General features: G+C 40.5%; 2 protein-coding genes across 5 annotated transcripts; one reads left to right on the forward strand and one right to left on the reverse strand.

The window, feature by feature from the left end:
* Positions 1-4,380: 4,380 nt before the first annotated feature.
* Positions 4,381-8,576, forward strand: irf7 (interferon regulatory factor 7). 2 transcript variants are annotated; one of them, XM_054619396.1, is made up of 10 exons: positions 4,386-4,539; positions 4,883-5,036; positions 5,504-5,675; positions 5,768-5,868; positions 5,998-6,049; positions 6,181-6,312; positions 6,430-6,635; positions 7,289-7,490; positions 7,624-7,739; positions 7,871-8,576. In XM_054619396.1, the coding sequence occupies exons 1-10, from the start codon at positions 4,532-4,534 to the stop codon at positions 8,057-8,059; spliced, it is 1,332 nt and encodes a 443-aa protein (XP_054475371.1). In that variant the 5' UTR covers positions 4,386-4,531; the 3' UTR covers positions 8,060-8,576. The 2 variants fall into 2 exon arrangements, with proteins under 2 accessions (XP_054475372.1, XP_054475371.1); XM_054619397.1 differs by lacking the exon at positions 7,871-8,576 and having other exon boundaries at positions 4,381-4,539; positions 7,289-7,479; positions 7,624-7,728.
* A 155-nt stretch (positions 8,577-8,731) lies between these two features.
* phrf1 (PHD and ring finger domains 1) lies at positions 8,732-24,009 on the reverse strand. Of its 3 annotated transcripts, none has more exons than XM_054620131.1 (19): positions 23,928-24,009; positions 22,912-23,057; positions 22,636-22,770; positions 22,096-22,292; positions 21,855-21,938; positions 21,600-21,733; positions 21,377-21,468; positions 20,829-21,007; positions 20,350-20,482; positions 20,081-20,187; positions 19,724-19,917; positions 17,569-17,703; positions 16,816-16,970; positions 14,277-16,197; positions 12,916-14,144; positions 12,662-12,738; positions 11,607-11,714; positions 11,314-11,442; positions 8,732-11,166 (listed from the first exon to the last, which is right to left on the reverse strand). In XM_054620131.1, exons 2-19 carry the CDS (start codon positions 22,997-22,999, stop codon positions 11,008-11,010), a joined length of 5,256 nt encoding a protein of 1,751 aa, XP_054476106.1. In that variant the 5' UTR covers positions 23,000-23,057; positions 23,928-24,009; the 3' UTR covers positions 8,732-11,007. The 3 variants fall into 3 exon arrangements, with proteins under 3 accessions (XP_054476106.1, XP_054476108.1, XP_054476107.1); XM_054620133.1 differs by having other exon boundaries at positions 22,912-23,046; positions 23,928-23,995; XM_054620132.1 differs by lacking the exon at positions 23,928-24,009 and adding an exon at positions 23,794-23,813.
* Between the last annotated feature and the right edge of the window lie 798 nt (positions 24,010-24,807).

The raw sequence follows: 24,807 nt of genomic DNA on the forward strand, positions 1-24,807 counted from the left end.
AAAGCGGGGCACTTGCGCCCTCTGGCGGTAAAACATGAAATAGAAAATATGCCAACATTGGCGCAGAAGACACAACACACTCTAACACACTCTATAAACAAAAAAGTCCAAACAACAAAAAGTAAACTTTCACAATCAGATCTTCACACCTTCATTGTCCAAAACGAGATTTATGAATTATTGGCAAAGCTGAATTGACAAAACTTTTAACTGAATAATATTGGAGAAATAAGACTAAATACTGATTTAATAATCAATTTTGTCATAGTTAGCAAACTTAAACACGTCAATTTAAAAAAATCACTCCAATGTTTGATCATCTGTACACTATGTATATAAGTCTTAATTATCTAGTACAATACAAATAAAAAATGGAACTCACTTTGCACCTCTCCAAAATCATACAGCTCGCACCATCTGTTTTCCTTCTGAATATCTTAATAAAGTCAATATATTTTCAGCTGAAGATATTTCAGTTGAAGATACGCAAGCACATGATTCATGGCCATACTTATTGATTTTTTTTATAACTCAAATGTGGGACTTGACAAGACATTTACAGAGCATTCCTCTTTAAAATTGATTCAAATTTTACTTTTATTAAACTCAACATTACAACGCAAAGAGTGTGACCATGTTATACTCAAGAAACTCTCCTGCAGAGAACACATCCATTCATTATCATCATCATCTTTTTCTGTCTTGTGTGTGTGTGGTCTGAAGGTAATATTATTCAACTGTGCAGTAATATAGACTTGCATTGGCCTGCTGTGTGCTGTTTCATGCTTCTCTGGATTGGTTGTGCTTTGTATCGTAATCCCCACTTTCAAACCTCTTAGATTTCCCATTTCTCTCGCCCCTCTGCCTTGCCAACAGCAGAGGGCTCTGAGTGAAAATAAAAATGAAAACCCTCTGTTAAACAGTAGCTCGTTCAGCACAGGTTATATATTTAAAGAGCCTCTAACTCAGAGTCTAATAAAGCTGCCAATGTCATAGTAATGTAAGATTCACTTCCGGAAATGGTGCTGATTAGGGATATCAAACATTGTGAAATTAAAATGAGACATTTTGGAGCAAAACAAAAAATGTATCAGTCAAAGGTCACTGGACCTTTAGGAGGACAAAAAAACCAAAACACTCATCCAAGCTAAGCCCTCAGACATGTTTGGCTATGCAGAAACAGTTGGGAGTGTTTCAGTTAGCTAACAATGAGTCATGGACAGTCTGGGTAGATGTAATGTATAAAACTGGCCAAACAAATCTGGAATAGGATGAACAAACAATTGTGTCTACTAAACTCATGTTACATTAAAGAATAGTCACAAACATTTAGACATATATACATATATGTATAAATAATAGAACACAACACAATTTGATATATGTTCAAATTCCTATGCTAGTTTGCTAGCTATTGTTTTTCTCTCATCTAGCCTCCTCACAGAAATACAAACAAACCTACACACACACACACACACACACACACACACACACACACACACACACACACACACACACACACACACACACACACACACACACACACACACACACACCAATTGATACTGTGTTATTACATTACATTACATTACATTACAGTCATTTAGCAGACGCTTTTATCCAAAGCGACTTACAGGAAGTGTTATTCATAGGTGAGGGTGTGGCAGTTTATGAGAAATGTAGCAGGTTTTTTGGAAATACACTGAAACTCCAGTATCACACCACTGAGCTTTTTAAGAAAACAAACAGTGCCTCATATCTATTTCACACAGGTGAGAGAGAAAGAAGACTGGCAAAGTGTGTCTATCCTTCTGCGTGCCAGCGCTACAGAGATAGGGAGATAGATAGCAAGATAAAAAGAGAGAGACATTAGAGAGGAAGAAGAATCACCAATCCAGCTAATTCCCAGTTAGAATGCCTTTTCAATAACATCAAAAATGTAACTATAATTGTTCCTGCATAATAAAAGTTCCTCTTTCAAAGACTCCTGTATATATGTGTCTGTGCTGTCAAAATAAGGGCCTATCATGTGGCGTCATAAAAAGAGACTAGAAAATGTGCTCAGATCCAAACAGTGGACCTTTTTGTGTCAAATGATCTGATCCTTGTTCTGCCACAAAGTATATTTCCATCTGCAGAACAACACACTTATGATATTGCCTTTGTATCGTGAATAAAATTGTGAAATAGGATGTGAGCCATCCATGTGGTCTTTCAATAACCAAGCTATCCTTCCAGAGAGGCCTGTGTTTTTCTAGAGGGGCCTTTTACAAGGACTGAGCGGTATTTCCAATGGGCAGGAAAAGGGAAGTGCTCCATTAGAATATGTATCGCTTCTCTATTCCTCACACATGTGTACTGGGCTGTAGCCGTGTTAGACATATTTCTTAAACAGTGGCAGACATAAGCGTTATGATACCTCAGAGCATCACTAACGCAGCCTGTGGTCAGGACTCGGCCAGACAACGAAATAAAATCTTCCATGGAAGCATTAATAAGAAGTAGGCTTAGCATGCACACTAATGCAACACACAGAACCTGACCTTTTGTACTGTGTTAGTGGGTAAAAGGTTGGATAAGACTCCAGAGGGGGAGAAGAAAATAAATATTTCAAAGTTGTACTTTTTTAATGCAGTGAAGTTAGAAAATCGCTGATGCTAGAAAGAGGAAGTCAGGCCTGATTTGAAGCAAGCTTAGTAGTGTTTTTTAGTAATACACTGTAGATCAAAATATATGTCATAGAAACAAGGGAGTCCCCACTGAACTCTCCCTCACTGCCTGGTTATTAATATTCTGTCTCGTTCAAACACATGACACAACCGCACACCTGCAGGATTCTGACTCTGAAAGTCCCACATTACTCTTGAATTGACTTGCACATTTGTTACAAACTACAATACACTTACCGGTGGATTCCTTTGGCTAGATTCACTGGAACCGGGCTGGTTTCATGGGAAGCTATTAAAGTGAGCAATACCTCTCCAAAGTAGCCTTCAGGTCAGAGCAGGGGGAGCTAAATGCCTCTGTGTCTTAACGGACATGTCATCTGAACTGAAACTACTTACAAACTATTTCCTGGTTCTTAAATCTTATCATCATAGCTATATAAAAATAACCTGGCGTGTTGTAATGTGGCATGTGTAATTTAAAGTACTGAGTTCTCTATAGGTCTGTTGCATCACATCAAATGTTCTGTATCTGCCTGTTCCAGTACTTCAATGTAAACATATTTATATATTATGTAAAATATTAAAAACTTCATATTTCTATGCATGCAACATAGCATTTGAGATGCCTTGTGCATTATTTTATAATCTATGTGAGTTATGATATCATAATGCAGCATCACATGGGTTTAACCTACAGAAAGGGATTAGGGACACATGTGAAAAATGTATTAAAGGCGGACAAGTGTTTGGCATGATGACGTTTTGTTGTCTCATTAAGCCCCATTTGAGCAATCGTCCTTTTTTTAGACACATAAAAAAAAAAGAAAATTGCAAAATCTCTTAGGCATTAGTTAACCACAGACCTTATTCCAGGCATTTTACCAAATAAACCATTGACATGGATATGGGGGGAAAAGATGCCAACTCATTTCCAGGATATGCAAGGCTATAGGATGAAATTTGGGACACAAACTACATTCAAAATCACAGAATTGTTCTTTTTTACCTTCAGTACGCACTGCAGCTGCCTATACAGAGTAAAAACTGTTGCATGCTGTATGCATTCAATTGGGACAAACTAATTCATGAATGGCCTGGTGTCCAGTTTTTAACAAGAGGCCATACATGTGGCTAAATTTAGACAGAACCAAAAGCAATTCAGTTATTTGATGATATCATATAATAGTTGTAATGATAACACGGGAAGTACAACATTATGAGCACATATCCTTGTTGTGTCCCTCTGGCCCGAGCATGAAGTGGACATAAACACATCTGACGTCACAGCAACATGGCGGCGGACAACTTTTTATTTTTTTATTTTTTTTTTATCATTTTGTAGTTTATGTAGTGTTTGTGTTTACTTTTAAGATAATCTTTTGCTTGTGAAACTCAAAGAGATTTTGACATACAGACACATTTGTTTGCTGCGAGCGTCCATGTTTCCCTCGAGCAGAAAAGCTGACGAGAAATAATGAACTTGGGAGGTGGATGATGAAATGCGGATAACGCAGTGACGCAAGAAAAGAGTTTAACCGGAAAAAACTGCCTTCACTTTCAATCCACAATGAAAGCAATTCCCCCTTTTTTTCCAAAACCAACCCACCTCCTCGTCAGGTCTGGAAAAGGGTATGTTTAATTTAGTGACCGTGGGCTGCTTCATGGATGTTTTAAGCGCCTCCTCGGAGGAAACCTCTTGCTTATGTCGGAATCAAACTCACCCTTTGCGTGCCTCGGAAATGCCCGCCCTCCACCGGGGAGGAGACACCCAGACGTACTCTGGTGTTGTCTTTATAACTTAAGCAAAGGTGCAACGAGGGTCCACATCTGGAGCTCTGACAGAGCAACACTTCTACTGAGAAATGCAAAGGTATGGAGACTCTCATTATGTTTCTTTCTTTGTTTTGTTGTGAGTGGATTACATGCATTGTGAAATAGTCATTTCCCTGTGAAACTTGCTGTGTGTGCGTGTGTAGATGTAGTAGATCTAGTAGTATTTGCTGAATAAGTATAGTGTGTGCATGTTGCTGAATAATGCTTGCTCAGACCACGTAGAGGATTGCAGGTTTTCTGTGGGTATTTTTTATTTCCTTCTTACCAGTGCCAGTCATGTGTGGTCGAGGTTCGTGTGTCTATTTCCTCTTTCTCTGCTTTTGGGCAAATGTCTCCTTTTTTTTAAAGCACGACGCTGATCTGGTCATGTTTCCTCTCAGCCTTCCCAAGCCTCAGTTTGCCAGCTGGCTCATAGAGCAGGTGGAGACGGGCCAGTACGCGGGCCTCCGCTATGACGGCCAAAACAAGTTCAGAGTCCCCTGGAAGCACAACTCCAGAAAGGACTGCAATGATGAAGACAGTAAAATATTCAGGGTAGGTCCATTAAACTTCCCTGCAGCGCTTTATCTGGCACAGTGTGATTGGATAAAATATTGCTATGGTTATACTGTATGTTTTGTTTTTTTAACTATACTACTGTGCCACAAACATTACTCATAAGCAATTTTCTGAAGTTAATGACTGACATGTCATTAGAGATTCCTTCATGTCATCACTGGCACAATGCTTTAGTATGGCAGGTGGTGACATGGGCAATTGCAGTGTAGCAACACCAGTGGTGGCACTCCCACTTCCCTTGAGTCAAAGTAGAGGCACAGTAGCAAAACCACAGTGGGAGTGGTTAGAAATAATGAATAACAAGATCATAATTCACAATTCAATTTTAGAGTGATGGCAGATTCATGTATGCCTTCTTCATGTTTTGATGGCAGGACAGCCCCTTTTTTTTTTCTGTGTACATGTGGACTGCAGAGTGTATTTAGACTTCTCTTGTTTCACAGGCATGGGCAGTGGCGAGCGGAAAGATCAGCGAGTTCCCCAACGACAAGGCCAGGTGGAAAACCAACTTCAGATGCGCTCTGAACAACCTCACGGTGCGCTTCAAGATGATAAGGGATAACTCCAAGAATTCGGAGGACCCTCATAAAATCTATGAGATCTTCAACACTGAGTGTAAATCACTAGTCACTTAATCCAAGCCTTCCACGTCCACCATTTTAAAGGTCGAATACAAATGAAAGGGCATGTGCTTCCTTTATCTGCAGACAACTATGAAAGCCAGGCAACACAAGAGTCCCAGGAGGATTCTGGCATGACTCCAGATATCTACAGCTCCCCCATAGAGTACTTCCCCTCAGGAAACGAGGTGCCGTATTGCCTAGAGCGCACTTTCACTTCTTTAATTGGTTTCATATCACAAAGATTTTCTTTCGGGTGTTTCAATGCTTATTACATGCCTAAATATGCTTTATGTCTTCTTTTTTTCTCCAAACAGCATAATCTACTTAACAATTTCATGGCCTTGGATCTTGGCAACCAGACATCAGGTACAGTCTCTAATAAAAAAGGGAAATACCATAAAAGTTATGGCAGAACATTCTCTCCTGATGTTTATGATGTTGCATGGTTCATAATGTGGTTCGATGTTATTTAATCTGCTTTGTATTGCCTGTAATAGAGAATCAGCTGTGGGCAGAGGACTATGGTCAGCACAACCCAACTGTCCCTGGAAGCTATCCAGCAGCAGCAGCAGCAGCAGCAGCTGAGAACCACCCACAGCCTTTACCAGAGCAGCCTTCTTACTGTGAGGGTACGTTAGGCCAAATAAAATAAAATTCCTATCTTGAAATGTTAGACTGGAAAGAAATGTATCCAATTGATTATCTGTAAATATGTGATCATGTTTCTTGTGGTTGTTATTTTACAGTAAATCCTCCACCAGTCCTAAGTTCACCTCTGCAGCAGCCAAGTATTTATGACCTGGAGATCTCCATCCACTACAGGAAAAAGGAAATGCTAAAGATCACATTGGCCACTGCCCTTCTCCAGCTCCACTACCAGCAGGAGGCCCCTGATCTCAATGCCCATCATCTCTGCTTTCCCTCAACAGAGAGTCTGCTGGACCACAAACAGGTACATGATCAGCTGGACATTTTGTGTGACTCCTTTTAGCAGTTTATCTCACTTTCTTTAGCCTATTTTAAAAAGCATTTCCTTCCTCATAATACATATGCTAAGCCGGTTTTTTTTTGCTGGCACATTACTGCTTTTCTTTCTGTGTTACCACCACTCGTGGACCAGTGGAATAGTTTGAACCTGTTGGCAGGAATGTGCATCATGTTGGCGACTCAGCAGCATTTACATGCACAAAAACCAACAAAACTTGACATCTGCTCATTGATACATTGCTAATTAGCACTGCTCATGGGCAGAAACTCCACAGGGTACCTTTAAGTGATTGTAATATGTGCCAGTCTAATTATTAATTATTTTTAAGAAAGGCTCACATCTTCATGCAATGTGCTCATTTGAGCATTAACAGGAGGAACAAGTTTCAAAACACTTCAGCATACAAAGGGCTGTAAAAAGTTTTTTGTTTACTCCTCTACAAAGAACTTTGATCAGCTTGAAGTCAGAGATTGACATGAAGTATAGAAATCCATCACAGGAGAAAGAAATATTGAATATTTAGAATGACATTTTCCCACAAGTTTATATACATTACACTGCTGTACAGCCTCAGTGTGCCAAAGCTTTTTTTCTAATCACAACTTTCTTTACACCAGGTGGAGTATACCAACCGCATCCTTAACAGCATCCAGAGAGGACTGTTCCTGCAGGTACGGGACACTGGTATTTATGCCTGGAGGCAGGACAGGTGCCACGTGTTTGCCAGCACCAGTGACCCCAGTGTGGCTCACCCCGACCCAAGAAAGCTGCCCCAGAACACCATGGTGGAGCTCCTCAGCTTTGAGAAGTATGTAAATGGTAGGTGTGGATCTCATTGCTCTTTTGAACAAAATGATGACTTATTACTAATATTTTTACTATTACATTTTATGTGAGGACAACATAACTTTGCACGATGACATAAATGGTAATAGATTGGGTTCTGTTTCAGAACTGAAGCAGTTTAAAGAGAACAACGGTGGCTCTCCTGAATACGCCATCAACATGTGCTTTGGAGAGAAGTTTCCTGATGGAAAACCTTTGGAGAAGAAGCTCATCGTAGTCAAGGTAACCCTCTTTCCTATTTTTCCTGACCGTCACCCCATTGACACATACAGTATTTGAGTATTTAATCTCCTTTCAGTAATGCATTTTTTAAGAGCTCTAAAATGTATCAATGTGTCACTTTGTCCCTGTAGGTTGTCCCTCTGATCTGTCGACACTTTCATGAGATCGCCCAGATGGAAGGGGCTTCGTCTCTTCACAGCGCTAACGTCAGCCTGCAGATCTCACACAACAGCCTCTTTGATTTAATTAACTCCATCTTTGGTCTGCCGATAGTTGAAGAGCCAGCACGGGCTGCTGCACCTTTTCTACCTCAGTGCTGAACTTGTATCTCGCACTTGCACCTGATTCATACTATGTCAACTACCTACGGGACCACACCTTGCTCTTACTCAAAGCTTTGCTAAAAAAGTATCCAAACTGATGACCTGTTGACTGTGTAATCGTAGATGAAACAGGAAGTCACAAAATTAAACTGGTATTGTATAAAGGTCCTTTGTCTATCATCTCCTGTTCACATTAGTCATAAACTTTACGCAAAAACTGACATTTTTATCACTACATAAGTAGAAATGAACTCCTCCACTATTGGGCTGTTGCATTACTCAACTCAAAGGCCAATGGCCTTGTCTTAGAATAAACTGTCATATAACTGTAAATGTCAAATCAACTCTTAATGAAATGTATGGTTCAATTGATGTATGCAATTGATGCCTAACATGATGGATTTGCTTTTGATCACATATTTATGAGCCTGTAAAATGCAAATGAAAGTAAAGCTAAATATCGTATGCTTAAGATTTTTTTATGTCATGCAGTTATTGACTGCAATATATATATATATATGTATATATATATATATGTATATATATATATATATATATGTGTATATGTATATATATATATGTGTATATATATATATATATATGTATATATATATATATATATATATATATATATATATATATGTGTATATATATATGTATATGTATATATATATGTGTGTATGTGGTGAATTGTTTTGCACTTCAGAATTTGTTAGTCATTTTATACCCTGCTGGTCATTTTTGCACTTTTCATACTGAAAAAACCTAACTGCCATTTGCTGTATTTTGTCCACAATAAAGTAAAAAGAAATGGAAGACAAAGATCTTGTTTTTTTTCATTCAAATTGTTTCCCTGAAAATAAAACACAACTTACTAAAAAGTAATTGTTTTTAAGCATGGTGACTCAGTTTGAAATGCAACAAGACAGTGAGGTGATAACAGGCAGTAAAACAGTGACATCACTATAATGCTCATAGATTATCTTCAGATATTATCACTTCATGCCCCAAATCCTTTAAACCAAAATAAAATGACACCTGAACAGAATATGAGCAAGTCATTGTATTAAACTGAGACAAAATCCTGTTTATCATCAGTGATTTATTGTCATTTATGTTCCCTCTTAGAAACACCTGGCCTGTCTGAACAAGTTAATGCAGAACAAAGTAAAATACATTCAGATAACCATGAGCACCTGTTTTTGTAGATTCTACTACTACTCCTCCTCCTCGTCTTTATAAAGTGGATTAAACGTGACAACAAAGCACAAGGCAAGTCCAACCACCCACCTAATCTGTTGTTACAGTTGGCAAACAAACTACTATAGACAACAAAACGGTGGACATGCAGAATTAGCTTCTTATGGACATTTCTGTTAAAGAAAGCGAAGCAGTAAAGGATATCACCAAGAGTTATGCATAAGACACAATGACAAATCAATCATAATGAGGCTGTAATTAGGTACAGCAGGTGAACATCAAAAGGATTCCTTCAATGTTCCCAACTAAAAGGGCATGTGTTCATCTCCATCATATCAACCTTGGAAAATGCTGCAAGTTTTGAGATGTTTCCATTGTTTTTATGATATATAGACTATAAATTGATCTCACAAAACCTTGGTATTGTGCCATTAAAGTCAGCTTATCATTAATTTACATTAAATACAAAATGAATGAACTGTAGTTTAAATGTTTGTGTTAATGAGAGCACCTGGTTAGACAAAATATGTACATAAACACTTTTGCAAGTTAATTGGGACTGCAGCTTAGCAATCGTGACATGGAGTCCTTTTCACTCCTAATTAAAATCTATACTACCTACTGCATTCCAGAGATGTAGTCTCCATTCTTTAAAACATAATGCCCCCCCCCCCAAAAAAATGTTATCTCTTTTATTGAAGGAAATGTTGCATTATTATTTTCATCATTGTCTTTATATAGGTATTTCTTTTTTACTACTTTGGGACAAAATAAATATTCCCTGGTTCTCTAAAACCTTGTTTTCTACATTTGAGTAAAGGGTTGAAAAACAGATAAGGATGAGATTCAAAGTTGACAAAGTTTGTTCTGAACATAAGAAAACAAGAATGCCTAAAATGAAGAGGCTGTTCATTTCAAACTGCTGAGCGTGAGCGTGTAGTATGCTACACCAGATTCAGCTCAATATACATAGATATCAGAGATGTGGAAGACAGATAACAGAGGCTTTAAAAAACAAAACACAATCCAATCAACTCTATAAACTTGAATCATTTATGTCATTCGCAACAGGCAGAATGTCAGAACACAGATGAAAGGAACATATAAGTGGATATATCAAATCTATATTATTTACAACCAAATCTAAAATTGTTCAATTACTCTACTGATAAATGTTCTACAAAAATTGCATAACAGTGTTGTTCCTTAATGAGACAAACGTAGTATATATGCAAACTTTGCATATTTTAATACTTCTTCCTAACCAACAAAAAGTTTTGCCACTGATAAATACCCCTTCACTCCCGCAAAAAAAAAACCAACAACACATGAAAGTCAAAGCCCACACTGCATCCTCCGAGTGGAGAGGGCTACCTGATTTATCACTCCATGGGAGGGTCTTTAAAGTTTGCCTCTTTAAGGCACAACCTCAAAGTCTCCCATTAAGTATCTGAGCTGTACTACACAAAGACCAGTTCTTGGCAGTGGCAGTCCAAGCACAGACATCATCAGGTGCAGCTCAAGTGATCAACAAAAAAAAAAGTTTGTCCTCAAACTTTAGTTAAGATAGAAAGCTCGACATTATAGAAAATGTTCCATCTTGAAGCTTTGAGTAAATCCTATTCAACCGTTTAGAATGGGTTTGTGAGAGTTTGAGATCACACCTAGTGGTAGGACACAAAGTAAAACATATGGTTACGCGTTTGCAGTGGGTGTAGCTGTCCCTGCCTTTAATTTACGCCTCCTCATGGGCTATCAGCGGTTCTGCCAGCCTCAGCGTCCTGTGCCTGACCCAAGTCCTCTCCTTTCATGTGTTTCCTAGCGTGCTTGTATTTGTCCACGTATGCCTTGACCAGATTGCCCACCTTCACTGGGTTGATCTCCCCGCTCTTGCTGTGGCACACCTGGTTACCAGGAGCAAAAATATATTTACATGTCAATTCTCAGGAAAACAATCATGCAACTGATGACCTGAGACACTGATAAATGCCTTAGTTAATTACTATTAGGCCTTAAGGCTTTCAGCATCTTGGCAACATTTTGAACCCCACCTTCTGGACGGCTTTGCGTAGAATCTCTTTGTATTCATCCTTGTTGATGTCTCTCTTCTGGTAGAAAGGCTTGATAGCGAGCTTCACCTCTTCTATAGCTCTCTCCTGCATGTGCAGCTTCTTCAAATACTGATGGCAGGAGTAAAACATCAGAAATGACATGAATATTTCCCACAAGTATTAGTAATACCATCAAGTAGTAGTAGGATATTTATTTACAACTGCAAAACAAGACTCCTTGGCCGTTCAAAGCATAAACATTCAAAAGCCAAGATCACGTGGTCTTTCCTCACCAAATCCCCTTCTTCGGTCTCTCCTTGTTCCCCATCAGATCTAGAGGAGGAACTGAGCCGACCAACAGCACCCTTCTTGGAGGGGTGACTGACAGCTCCAGTGATTTTCTGTTAAAGTCAAGGAGATAATATGGATAAAAAGAGAATAACCAAAAGATTACACAAGGATCAAATAAAATATAAAAAGATAGATTAAGTAACTGCAGGCTGCATCTAACAATTTATAAATTTGTGTTAATAAACTGTCAGAAGATTGTGAGAAATGGCCATCATAATTTCCGTCAATCCATTGGAGGTGTATCCAAATAATGCTTGTTTTATATTTCAGTCCAAAATCTTAAATAGACTTGGTAAGGGTAAATGTGGTGAGGACTTGGTTTGGAAAGTGTGATTACATCAAATGTGTAGACAACAGTTCTGATTTTCATAGAAGGGCTTTCACTTTCATTTAGTCTGAAAACACTTCAGTATCAGTTTTAGTTTCGACCACCTGACTATACAGACTATACAGACTGTGCAGAGAATACATTAGCCTCTTCTGGATAAACACTGCCACCCTCTGGTCATTTAACCACATTAAACGCTTGATGTTTGAAAATAATAGTTCCCAGAAATATAGGGCTGCACGGTGGTGTAGTGGTTAGCACTGTCGCCTCACAGCAAGAGGGGCCTGGGTTCAATTCCCGGGCCAGACAACCTTCTGTGTGGAGTTTGCATGTTCTCCCTGTGTCAGCGTGGGTTCTCTCCGGGTTCTCCGGCTTCCTCCCACAGTCCAAAGACATGCAGGTTAGGTTAATTGATGACTCTGAAATTGCCCGTAGGTGTGAATGTGAGCGTGAGTGGTTGTCTGTCTCCATATGTCAGCCCTGTGATAGGCTGGCGACCTGTCCAGGGTGTACCCTGCCTTCGCCCATTGACAGCTGGGATCGGCTCCAGCACCCCCGCGACCCTTAACTGGATAAGCGGTTACGGAAGATGGATGGATGGATGGATGGATGGATGGAGTTCCCAGAAATGTTGGGTTAACTGTGCAGTTACATTTGACCGTGTCATACCTGACTGGATGTCTGGACTGTTGACGATGGTCGGCGAGCTCCTTCCTGCTTCAGCTTCAATTTATACAGAGACAGCTCTATGCAAGACAGAATTAGGAAAACGAAGATAAATATATCCATATGTAGTACAGTTACTAGGAAATTGTTTGAAAGTTGATCTAGAATCACTTTTTACATCTCATCTCTTTTACTTTCAGTTATGTGAGCAGCAAACAAAAACTGGTGGTGTGGAGCAACCAAGCAGCAACACTTACTGCTTGCAGATTTCTCTGGTTGAGGCCCCTCAGGCTCCTGTATATTCCAGGTAACCCTCTTGACTTGAGTCTTGGATTTCGCCCCCACTACAGTCGATACCTGTTCATTCTTGTCCTCTTCTACTTCTTTCTCTTGTTTCACGGCTACATCGCTTTCTTCCGTGCGCTCAGACTTCACATAGTCCAGGTTGTCCAGCATTACATCCACGTTAAAGTCATCGTCAGAGTCTGAGGGTTGCTGAACTTCCTGCTTTACAGGGACGGTCGCCTCAAAGGTGTCTGCTTGTTCTGTGGAGGGCATTAACTCTGGGTGAGACTGACAGACTGTATTCTGGAGACTGTCTGCTGTACCAGGTGAAGTCAGTGTGGAAAATGAGGTGGCAGAGGTAAAGTGGCTTAATTCTGGGGAACTTGGCTCAGATTTAATTATGGGGATTTCACAGGTCTCAGTCTTGATTTTAATCATCTCAGTCTTGATTTCAAACGTCTCAGTCTTGATTTCAAACGTCTCAGTCTTGATTTCAAACGTCTCAGTCTTGATGGGGTCTTCTTCGTTTCCCTTCTCATCTATGCTTTTGGCTACCATCGAACAATGAATGTCAGTTTTTTCTTTCTTAATTTGTTTCGTAAGAGAAAAAGAGTCTTCGAACATATCAAGAGATTGTTGTTTTTCTTTCTTAATTTCTTTTTCAATCTTCATCTCTTTCACCTTTTCTGCTGGTGTGGCCTGGCTGTCTGCCATGGGGTCTTTGCCTTTCTTTTTATGTTCAGAAGTGGCCATCTTCTGTTTATTCACTGTGGCAGCTTTGTCCTCTTTGAGGGAGCTTCGACTGATATCCTTCTCTTTTTTCTTGCTCTGTAACAGTTTTGTGTCTTTAGAGGGCGAAACACAGGACCCTGAAGTTTTCTGCAAACTCTTCGAGGATGATCCTTCTTCTTTCCTTTTCTCTCTTGAGCTGGATCTGGACCTGTGTCTCCTCTTGTCTTTTGACCGTGACTCCACCTTGTCTCTGGAGGGGAGAGATGATTGTTGCAGTTGTGTGTGGTCTTTCCTCCTTTCCCTGGATCTGGATCGTGATCGTGATCTTGAGCGAGACTGACCATGTCGCTTGTCCGTTGACGCGCGTCTTTGATCACAGTCTCTCTCTTTGCCGTCGGATCTCTCCTTGCTTCTTTGTTTCAGCTTCTTCCTGCTTGAACGCTCTTTGCTGCTAGAGCTGGAACCAGACCTGAAAGTAATGACAGACAAAACCCTTAACTGAAGAAAAACAACTTGGTCCACATTAAAAGTCTCGACAACAAACAGACAGTTACTAAATATGTTGATACCAGGAATATTAGAAATTGTATTACATATTTACCTAGATCGCCTCCTATCTTTGGATCCGGACCGGGGCCGCCGCCTCTTTCCGCTAGTCTTATCTGGGGAATTGCACTGAGAGCTTTCTGAAGTTGAGTGTGCCCTCCTCGTCCTCTCTCTGGAGCTTGACCGCCTGAGACTCCTTCCTCTGTCTTCCTCCCTTTCTTTCCGTCGGCCTCCCTGGCCTGAGGCAGAGTGGTCTGCTCTCCTGTCTCTGTCCGTCTCTGAACTGCTAGAGCTTTTCTCCTTTGAAGCTTTGGAGGTCTTCTTCTCATGGCCAGAATCTCTTGAAGTGGGAGAAGATTTGGAATCTGCTTTAGTTTCGGGCTTTTGTTTCTTCTTGGTGTGGGCAGAGCTAGATGCTGATGTATTGTTCTTACAGTCAGAGGGAGCACTGTAGGACGTTTCAACACTCTGTCCACTCTCCTCATTTAGAGCCTCTCTCTCAGTCTTTAAATGATCCAGGCAGTGCTGAAAAGGTGGCGTGAAGTCTGCTCTCTCTGTCTTCAAACTTTTGAGGCTGTGACCAAACCTTTCATGTTCCTCTGTATTATCTAACCCCGGCTCGCTCTTAACTTGGCAAGTGGTAAGTAACGACCTTTGTTTCTCAGTCTTAGTGTCTATTAATCTAGATTCTTTTTCTACCTTGACCTTTTCCTCTGAACATCGGACCTTCTCTGATCTGGTTTCTTGAGCACTAGTTCTCCTTGGTTCTTCCTGTGAGACCTCAATCTCCTGTGTTTCAGTTTTCACAGTAACCAGGTCCTGCTTGCTTTTTACTAGACCCTTTTTGTAGCCTAAACTAGGGGCCTTCCCCTCAAGTGTGGCATGTCTGGAGTTACCATCCGGGCTTGTGCGCTGAGCTTCATCGTCTGAGCTGCTCGAGTCTGACAGAGTGGGATCAAAGGGATCATAGATATTATTACTCTCTTGTTCGTTATTGACCTGCATACGTGATGCCAGGAGCATCTGTTTATCCCTGTGCATCTGTCTCTTTTTTGCTTCATCTTCCTTTTTACTCCGAGGTGTCTGCGTACTGCCTCCGGCGTCAGAGGATGACGCGTTGCTTAGCCGCCTTGACTGCCAGGCGTTCCCGCTGGAGTTAATGCGGAAGCTCACTGCTGATGAAGATGAGGAAGACTGGGAATAACGTGGTTGGCTAGAAGAAGAGCCAATAGTGGAGGAAGAAGAGGAGAATGAGTTGGAGAAGGTTGAGGAGGAGCCGGCTCCGTCAGGCCTCTGCCTCGCAGCCTGACCGCCAGCCCGGCCCTTTTGCTGGTCTACGCTTTGCTGCCTGCCCATGTCCCCAGCAAGGCTGTTCATGCCCGTCTCCGGCACACGGTGACCATTACTACTGCTGGAAGAATTACTACCATTTCCCCTAACACAGCTGCTGTGATTGCCGCCACCATGACTAGTGCCATCATGTGCGATACCACTGCTCTCCCTTTTTATTTTGGGTATCCTAGGAAGCACTGACACATCTACCCACATGGGCTTTGTGGGTGCTTTTTTAGGTTGGGACTGTGACAAGGCCACTCCCTTGCTCTTGGAGCTGGATTCGCCTGTGGGGTGGATGGATGAGGAGGGGCTAACTCCATTGGTTCTCCTGTGACCAGGAGCGTTTGAGGGTCTGACTGGACGTGGGGGCTGCAATCTTGGGTGACCAGTGGGTGGTAAATCAGAATGGGACGATGGATGGATGTGGCTGGCTGAGGAGGGCATGTGGGGGGGCAAGCGAGAAGAGCTCTGGGAGAAAGGTCTGTTCATAGAGCTGTGGGAGGGTCCTGGTAGGTCTTCGTTGTAGTGGAGCGACGGAGAACTGTCTCCTTGGTTCGGTGACATCATTGGGCTGATCTGGGTGCTGGCTTCTCCTGAGCTAATGCTATTGCTGCAACTTGGATTTAATGCTGATGGCATCACTGTAACACAAACAATACAAAAGATAAACACACTTAAATAGTGGAACAATTAAGTTATTTTTGCTTTCCCCGACAGATTACACAGTAATTACTTCGAAGAACACGTCACAGTGTTGGGGAAAACCAGAAAATGGGAAATGGTAACAGCAACAGGCTCCGGTAGTCACAGTCAGCTGAGAGTGAGTGAGGAATAATTCCTTGCACATCTATGTCACCATAACTTGACCGGCCTCTTGCATAAAGCAAATTATCATTTCATAAAATGTTTTCCCCCCATTATTCATGAATTATTGCATATACATGTAGACAATCTGGAGATACTAACAACCACAAGGGCATCAACAAATGTCATTGATTTAGAAAACATAAACAAGAAACAAATGCATTTCAGGCGAGTTTTGCAGGATGGTTTGGTTTAGTATTATTAGTTCTATAAATTAATTTAAAGTTTTTGGATAATCACATGCTGGATATTTTTTGATTAGAGGTACGACTAAGTCAGATGACTTGTCCTCCATTTGTCTCACAAACCACCAAGTGTCTATAATCCAACAGCTTTAATACATTTAATTAAATCTTACTGTTTAGATTTTAAAAATGTGCCCCACACACACTTACTTGGCTTTAAAGCTTTAAGTGAACCATCCCGATTAATAATGACATCAGAGCTGTCCATCATGAGGACATTCTGTCCCGTTAGGATGCTGCCCAGGAGGTCGGGCACAGGAGCCGCCTCCACATCACCGCCTGATTGGTGCACATTCATACCTCTCCTGGTAAAGCAAAGCAAACCTTTAATTAGATCAAACATATTTCATTAGTATCTATTTAGCTAGATGTTAACTTGATCACTAAGACTGAGACTGCAAAGACGCCTTACATGTTGCATTTATAAGTTACAATTATGATGTGTAACTTGATGCACATTAGTATTCTTTGGAACTGTTGTTTAATCATTTCTGTTTTTAATCTGCTCATCATTTTTTTATTCTTATTTTAACTATTCATATCTTAGATTTTTTTTTTAATTAAAAGAAAAAAACAAAACATGTCAAAGCATAAAACCATAAAACCACCTCTATATAATCAGCAGATTTAAACTGCCTTAAACAGTAATATGTCATAAAAAGCAAGGTACTTTGTGAGAAATATTCTCTATCAAATAATACACATAGTTCACAATCATTTTAGCCGATCAACATTGGCTGATTTCTGGGTCATTATAACTAATATTGAGGACATTTAAAAACCCTGCATTCTTATACCATGCTGCAGTAAATTATTGGTCCTATTAGGGATGATAAGCATTAACATGTTACTCAGTTAGCTATAAACATGGAAAGTTCCAAAAGTTCAAAATGGGGGCGTTACCTGTGGCTTGCAGTGACCGGTCGAGCTACAGGCTGGTGAGAGCGAAGAGCGGAGCGAGAGATCCCTCGCCTCTTGGCCTCCAACAGCGATGTGACGCGGGCCTGCTGCTCTTCCTCCTCACTGTTCAAATCAATACTGTAAAGCACAATTTACTTAATAATTAACACTGTATATGCTCAGCAACATACAAAGAGTGACATATACACAATCTACACATATGCTATTCTTATACAGGTGATAGTGATAACCGCATAATAATGATTATGATAAGGCTGACCCAAACCAATCAAATACAGTGGGGCAAAAAAGTATTTAGTCGGCCACCAATTGTGCAAGTTCTCCCACTTAAAAAGATGAGAGAGGCCTGTCATTTTCATCATAGGTATACCTAAACTATGAGAGACAAAATGAGAAAAACAATTCCTGAAAATCACATTGTCTGATTTTTAAAGAATATATTTGCAAATTATGGTGGAAAATAAGTATTTGGTCAATAACAAAAGTTCATCTCAATACTTTGTTATATACCCTTTGTTGGCAATGACAGAGGTCAAACGTTTTCTGTAAGTCTTCACAAGCTTTTCACACACTGTTGCTGGTATTTTGGCCCATTCCTCCATGCAGATCTCCTCTAGAGCAGTGATGTTTTGGGGCTGTCGCTGGGCAACACGGACTTTCAACTCCCTCCACAGATTTTCTATGAAATGCTTCTTACGAAGCCTCTCCTTCGTTGCCCGGGCGGTGTGTTTGGGATCATTGTCATGCTGAAAGACCCAGCCACGTTTCATCATCAATGCCCTTGCTGATGGAAGGAGGTTTTCACTCAAAATCTCACGATACATGGCCCCATTCATTCTTTCCTTTACACGGATCAGTCGTCCTGGTCCCCTTGCAGAAAAACAGCCCCAAAGCATGATGTTTCCACCCCCATGCTTCACAGTAGGTATGGTGTTCTTTGGATGCAACTCGGCATTCTTTCTCCTCCAAACACGACGAGTTGAGTTTTTACCAAAAAGTTCTATTTTGGTTTCATCTCATATGACATTCTCCCAATCCTCTTCTGGATCATCCAAATGCTCTCTAGCAAACTTCAGACGGGCCTGGACATGTACTGGCTTAAGCAGGGGGACACGTCTGGCACTGCAGGATTTGAGTCCCTGGCGGCGTAGTGTGTTACTGATGGTAGCCTTTGTTACTTTGGTCCCAGCTCTCTGCAGGTCATTCACTAGGTCCCCCCGTGTGGTTCTGGGATTTTTGTTCACCGTTCTTGTGATCATTTTGGCCCCACGGGGTGAGATCTTGCGTGGAGCCCCAGATCGATGGAGATTATCAGTGGTCTTGTATGTCTTCCATTTTCTAATAATTGCTCCCACAGTTGATTTCTTCACACCAAGCTGCTTACCTATTGCAGATTCAGTCTTCCCAGCCTGGTGCAGGTCTACAATTTTGTTTCTGGTGTCCTTTGACAGCTCTTTGGTCTTGGCCATAGTGGAGTTTGGAGTGTGACTGTTTGAGGTTGTGGACAGGTGTCTTTTATACTGATAACAAGTTCAAACAGGTGCCATTAATACAGGTAACGAGTGGAGGACAGAGGAGCCTCTTAAAGTACTCAAATACTTATTTTACCGAGGAATTTACCAATTAATTCATTAAAAATCCTACAATGTGATTTCCTGGATTCTTTCCCCCCATTCTGTCTCTCATAGTTGAAGTGTACCTATGATGAAAATTACAGGCGTCTCTCATATTTTTAAGTGGGAGAACTTTTGCACAATTGGTGGCTGACTAAATACTTTTTTGCCCCACTGTATTTGTTTGTGAACTAAACTTTTAATCGAAAGTATCATAGCATCAAAGCAAAGCACACATTTGGCTAAAAGATTTTTAGTGGATAGACATGTCAAAGAAATCAGCAGTGTTGGAGCATTTTACACCATCGATAATAAGAAAAAGCTTAGTGCAACATATGTGATAAGGAGTTACTGTAACCAAGGGGTCAGGACCACTAGACCAGTATGTGAGTGGCACTAGCAGCCATCTCTATTCATTACCTGCTTATTATACAATATCCAAAACAAAAGATATATATATTTTTTAAATATATATATATTTATTATTATTTATTTATTTTTAATTATTTGAATGGTCTTCTTACCGATCCGATAATGGATCCAGGTCAAATGGATCTCCATAGATAGAGAGGGCTGCTGCACCTATGTCAGCACGCATGCTGCTTAGCGTTTGCTCTGAAGGCTGATAAACTGTAGGAAGCGAGGAGCTCTTCTTGTCCTTTACAATTCTGAGATTATTAGCAATACGACTTCGAGGAGTGGCTGCCTTTTTCAGCATCTAGTGGGAAAACATAGGTAGTCTTTATCTACAGAGAAAAGCATCTTACAACTACAATTATAATTCATTATTCATGTTTCACGTTCCGCTTTAGATTCATTGAGTCAAACATCTAAATACCAGATCATGTAAATCTCAAGACTGATGTTGATGTCACACTCACCATCTTTTTTCTGGATTTAGTCCTTCTCCGTTTCCTCCTCTTGACTCCTGTACCGGTTCTACCCTTAGCAGAAGATGTCTTCTTTCTTCTTACCTTTCTGCGCTTCCCTGTTCAGTCAATCATATAAGTGAGCCTACATCACAAACATCACAATTTTGGTCTCATAGCTATCTCTTGCTTTTCCGTCCAATACATCTGTTCATGTGTGTGCATGTTATTATGTTAACTTTATCAGAAAACGGTGAATTTGTACGCGTGTGCTTACTAACCGGTCTTGCGCCTGCTGCTAGATGGGACACGAGGTGTTAAGTCCCGTATATACACAGCCGTGTTGAGCCCAGACACCACAGCATTAATAGTATCATCTAGCCAGTTGGACTGAATCAGGTACGTGGGAGCCAACTAGCAAGGAAAAGTTTGCATTACTCCAACAGTTCGCTATCTCAAACCATTGCTGCCTGAACACAACTCCCAAACACATGCGCTGCTTCTTAAAACACAAACATTTCAATCAACAATCAAATACAACAAATGTCAAAACCACATGCAATTATTTCTGCAGTCAGCAGCACTACAGTACATTACCCAAACGCACAACTCAATAAGTCATAAATGCCATCAGTAAATAAATCTGCACAACAATAAAACCTTGATGAACATCAAGACATTTCTGCAAGATTCAGCCTGCTCATATGATGTGGATGTTAGAAAGTAAGCCAAGACTGAAGCGTCACGCCTCATGCCAAACCTGTGATGTGCGTGCCTGTGTGATGCGATGTCGGTTGACATTAGCTCGAACCCTCTCACTCTGCTGAGTTCGGGCGATAGCTCTGGTGGGACCTGCACCACCGGACTGGAGGCGACTGGGTGCAGGGTGGGCAGTAGAAGGCAGGCTCTCCGTATCACTCAGCTCTACAGCTGAACTCCCTGAGACAAAGAGATTTAAACATCTGACTTGTAAAGAAATGACAAACAATTCTAAAACATGGCCACTTGTAATATAATGAACATAGGTAAGTTATAGGTAACTATGAAGTTTTTATTGGATTTTTTTGTTTTTGTTGATAGTGAGTTACAAAATTAAAAAGCAATTCCACAAAGAAAATAAATACACAAAAAAAACAAACATAAAAACGTACTATGGCCGCATTTTCAAAGTCAATTTACTGAAATACTTTAAATAGGGTATATTGCGAGATGGAATATTCTGAGTTTTCTTCCGGTCTAAAAGGACTAACCAAGTCCAAAATATTGTTTGACAAAGTTTTTGGGACGATAAATAACTTGAAGGCGTACTTGAGTGACGATTGCTGGCTTCGCACTCAGGGCAGAACCATTCCTCCACAGGAACAGAGTCGAGAGGTGGCGTGAGACACTCCATGTGATACCTATGGAACAAAAAAAAGGCATAACAAATTCTTCTGATGATAAGAAATACAACAAAAGGCTGTAATAAAGGCTAAATAAAAAATGACAAACACAAAGAAAGGGTTCTTTAGGGTAATAATATCTATCTCACCCAGCATCACAGCCATCGCAGAGCAAGAGGCGGTCCTCTCGGTCACTGCCCCCACACACCTCACAGCTGGTCTGCTCCAGGTCCAGATCTATTACTTCCTCCTGCCCTTCCTTCACAGGCTTTTGAACTGTGATCTGAAGGAAGCAGACACACAAACCCCACATGAACAATCAGCCCACACAACATAATGTGTATAGCGTAAACTGGTTTAACAAATGTTCCAGAAGTTTTGCTACCAAGACCGAACTCACTCACCATTTTCTTCACTTTGCCTCCATAACATTTCCTTAGGTATATGCTGTTGAAGGCAATACGGTCTACAGGACACGAGTTTGCATTCTAAATAGCGGAGAACAAAAACATTGGAAATTAGTGATCGCGCTTCTTCTTCCACGGGTGCTTAAGGGCAGATTATTTACTGTTAATCAAATGATATGAGGTGCTCTCTCACAAAGAGCTTTCTCCTCAGGCTCATACCACATTATGTGAGACCCACCTTGGCCCATGCAAGGATGCAGTCAAGACAGAAGTAGTGCTCGCAGCTCTCTGGTGTTGCAACAGGCTGGCTGCTGAAGGAGTTTAGGCAGATGGGACACTTTTCTGCATCCTCATCCGAGCTCATCTCTGGAAGATCAATAGAGGTTCCACCAAAAGCTCCATCCTCAGCCTTAGCATCTCCCTCCTCGTCCTCATCTGATAAAAGAAGGTAGAATACTCTTGTAAATGTACTATACATACGATATTAAAAGAGGTTATCTCAGCAAAATGTAAAACATAGCAAAAAGTAGTGGGCAAATAATGATATATTTCACATTATAAGTGTGTAGTGTATTGCAGAAGCTTATGTTTCCTCTTTCAACTCTAGAGGAAATCTAAAGGCTTCTTAAGATACAAAACTGCCACGTTTGTTTATGTTGAATCTAAAAAATTAGACTTGCGTGTATTTTGTAATTACATAAACCTTAAATCAGTGAAACAAGTTAAGCAAGACTAATAAGGCCATATGATGATCTTGTAAAAAGTCTGCCACTCTTACCATCCTCCTCTTCTTCTTCCTCCTCTTCCTCATCATCATCATCATCATCTTCTCCATTTAGTTGACCGTCCCCTTCTTCCTCACCACTGTCAGATTCTCCCTCCTCAGACTCCTCTTCAGCACTGTCTGAGTCATCTAAGAGGAACACAAATGCACGAGGTGTTAAAAAGTTGTGGGTATGATTGTACTGTACTCTAATGGAAATGAAAAAAAACATGGTCTCATTCTTTCATCAGCTTATTATCTTAAACGTAACAAACGTGTTACACAAGCTACCTGAGATGGCCCACAACGCAGCCCTTTTTCCTTTGCTGTGGGACGTACTGCGGTTGATCAGCTCTTCTTGGCTGTCATCTTCATCCATGGCTGACCATCAGAAAAACTGCCCCAAAAATGTCTGACAGCTGTACTCTACAGGAATCCTTAGCAGATGGACCAGAATTGCAGATAGTGTTTAAATGACAGAATATGATTTTTCTTGTGTACAAACTTCAACGATTATCACACAATTGGGTCTGATAGAATCTCATTGAGATTTAAGTCTGGTGGTTGCATGTTGCCTAAAAAAAACAAAAAATCTACTCACTGCTTATTAATGGACAGGAAATGAAGGCAAGATATTCAACCACAATGAAAAGGTCTTATTATTTCTATTTCCTGAGTCCTTAGGCAGTGAGGCAGTGACCATCAAGCATGTGCTCTAACTGGTTTATACTGACACTAACCACTACAGTGACCAGCCAGTCAAACCGAGCAAGATGATCCTCCTAACCACGAGTGACACTTAAAACCTCGTGCAAAACAGCAGCTTTAAATGAAACAAAATTGTGTGTAACTTATTTGTATTGTTTGCACACAAACAGGAAAAGGTTACCTAACATCAACTTATAGCTAGCACCAGCCTGCAGATTATGCTGTAGCTACATTTGTAAACAAAGAAGAAAGCGCTGCACCAGACGGATTGTTTCCTTTATGCACCGGGTGAAATACACATGTATATGTAAATACATATATTAAAGATATCTGCACTGACGATTACATGGCACTAACCTGTAACGCCGTTCTTAGAGAACAAATAATGCTAGCCAGTGACATTAGCTTCAGTGCAGCGTGTGAGCTAGCCTCACAATAGCTAAATTTAGCGTCAACTACAAGCACCTTCGGACTCTGCACCCTGAGAGCACCCAGTCTGAGGGTAACGAGGACGTGAACGCATCGTTAACAAACTCCTCATTCAACCCTCGTGAACTGCAGCGTCCAAATCGAGCATTTCATACTAATTCAAAACCCACCCTGCTCAGTAATTTGCGGTATTATTTGAAGTCATTTGAAGTCTCCACGGTTGTTGACTGACACCACCGGCTGGCTACAGACGGAAATGGCAGAGAGCAGTCAAACTACCGAGACTCTTAAAGAGACAGTGTTCGTTTAAACGAGAGGAGACACAGCAGGCCACATGTGAATGTACATGACAGACACAATAGTTATATTATATATAGTTATATAGTTATATATATATATATACATAGTACCAGTCAAAAGTTTGGACACACCTTCTCATTCAGTGGTTTTTCTTTATTTTTATTTTTATTTTTTTCTACATTGTAGATTAATATTGAAGACATCCAAACTATGAAGGAACACATATGGAATTATGTGGTAAACAAACAAATGCTCAACAAACCAGAATATGTTTTATATTTTAGATTCTTCAGAGTAGTTGAATGAGAAGGTGTGTCCAAACTTTTGACTGGTACTGTATGAGTCTATGAGTATACATATACAATACAAATACACTGTGCAATACAATAGTTATAATAGTTTCTGTCTGTATATATAATATTTCAGTTACTGTGGATTCTTTACTGTTTTTTACTGTTTTTTTATTGCTCATTTGCTTATTTATAATACTTTTCTTTTTACTATGTCTCTTGTTTGCACTATCCTCTATGCTGCTGTAATCCTGTAAATTTCCCCGCTGTGGGACTAATAAAGGATTATCTTATCTTATTTTATCTTATCTTACATATTTATGAGCTGGTATACATGGACGCACACAAGATAACACATTTCATATGTGTTGTGGTGCTAGTTTTAGAGTATAGGCTGATAATAATAAAGCACGCAAATTACTATTTTTTTCCTACACGGTAGCCTAGTTCCCAAGTCAGT

Source organism: Anoplopoma fimbria, chromosome 19, assembly GCF_027596085.1.
Source record: "Anoplopoma fimbria isolate UVic2021 breed Golden Eagle Sablefish chromosome 19, Afim_UVic_2022, whole genome shotgun sequence".
In the NCBI taxonomy this organism is placed as follows: Eukaryota; Metazoa; Chordata; class Actinopteri; order Perciformes; family Anoplopomatidae; genus Anoplopoma; species Anoplopoma fimbria.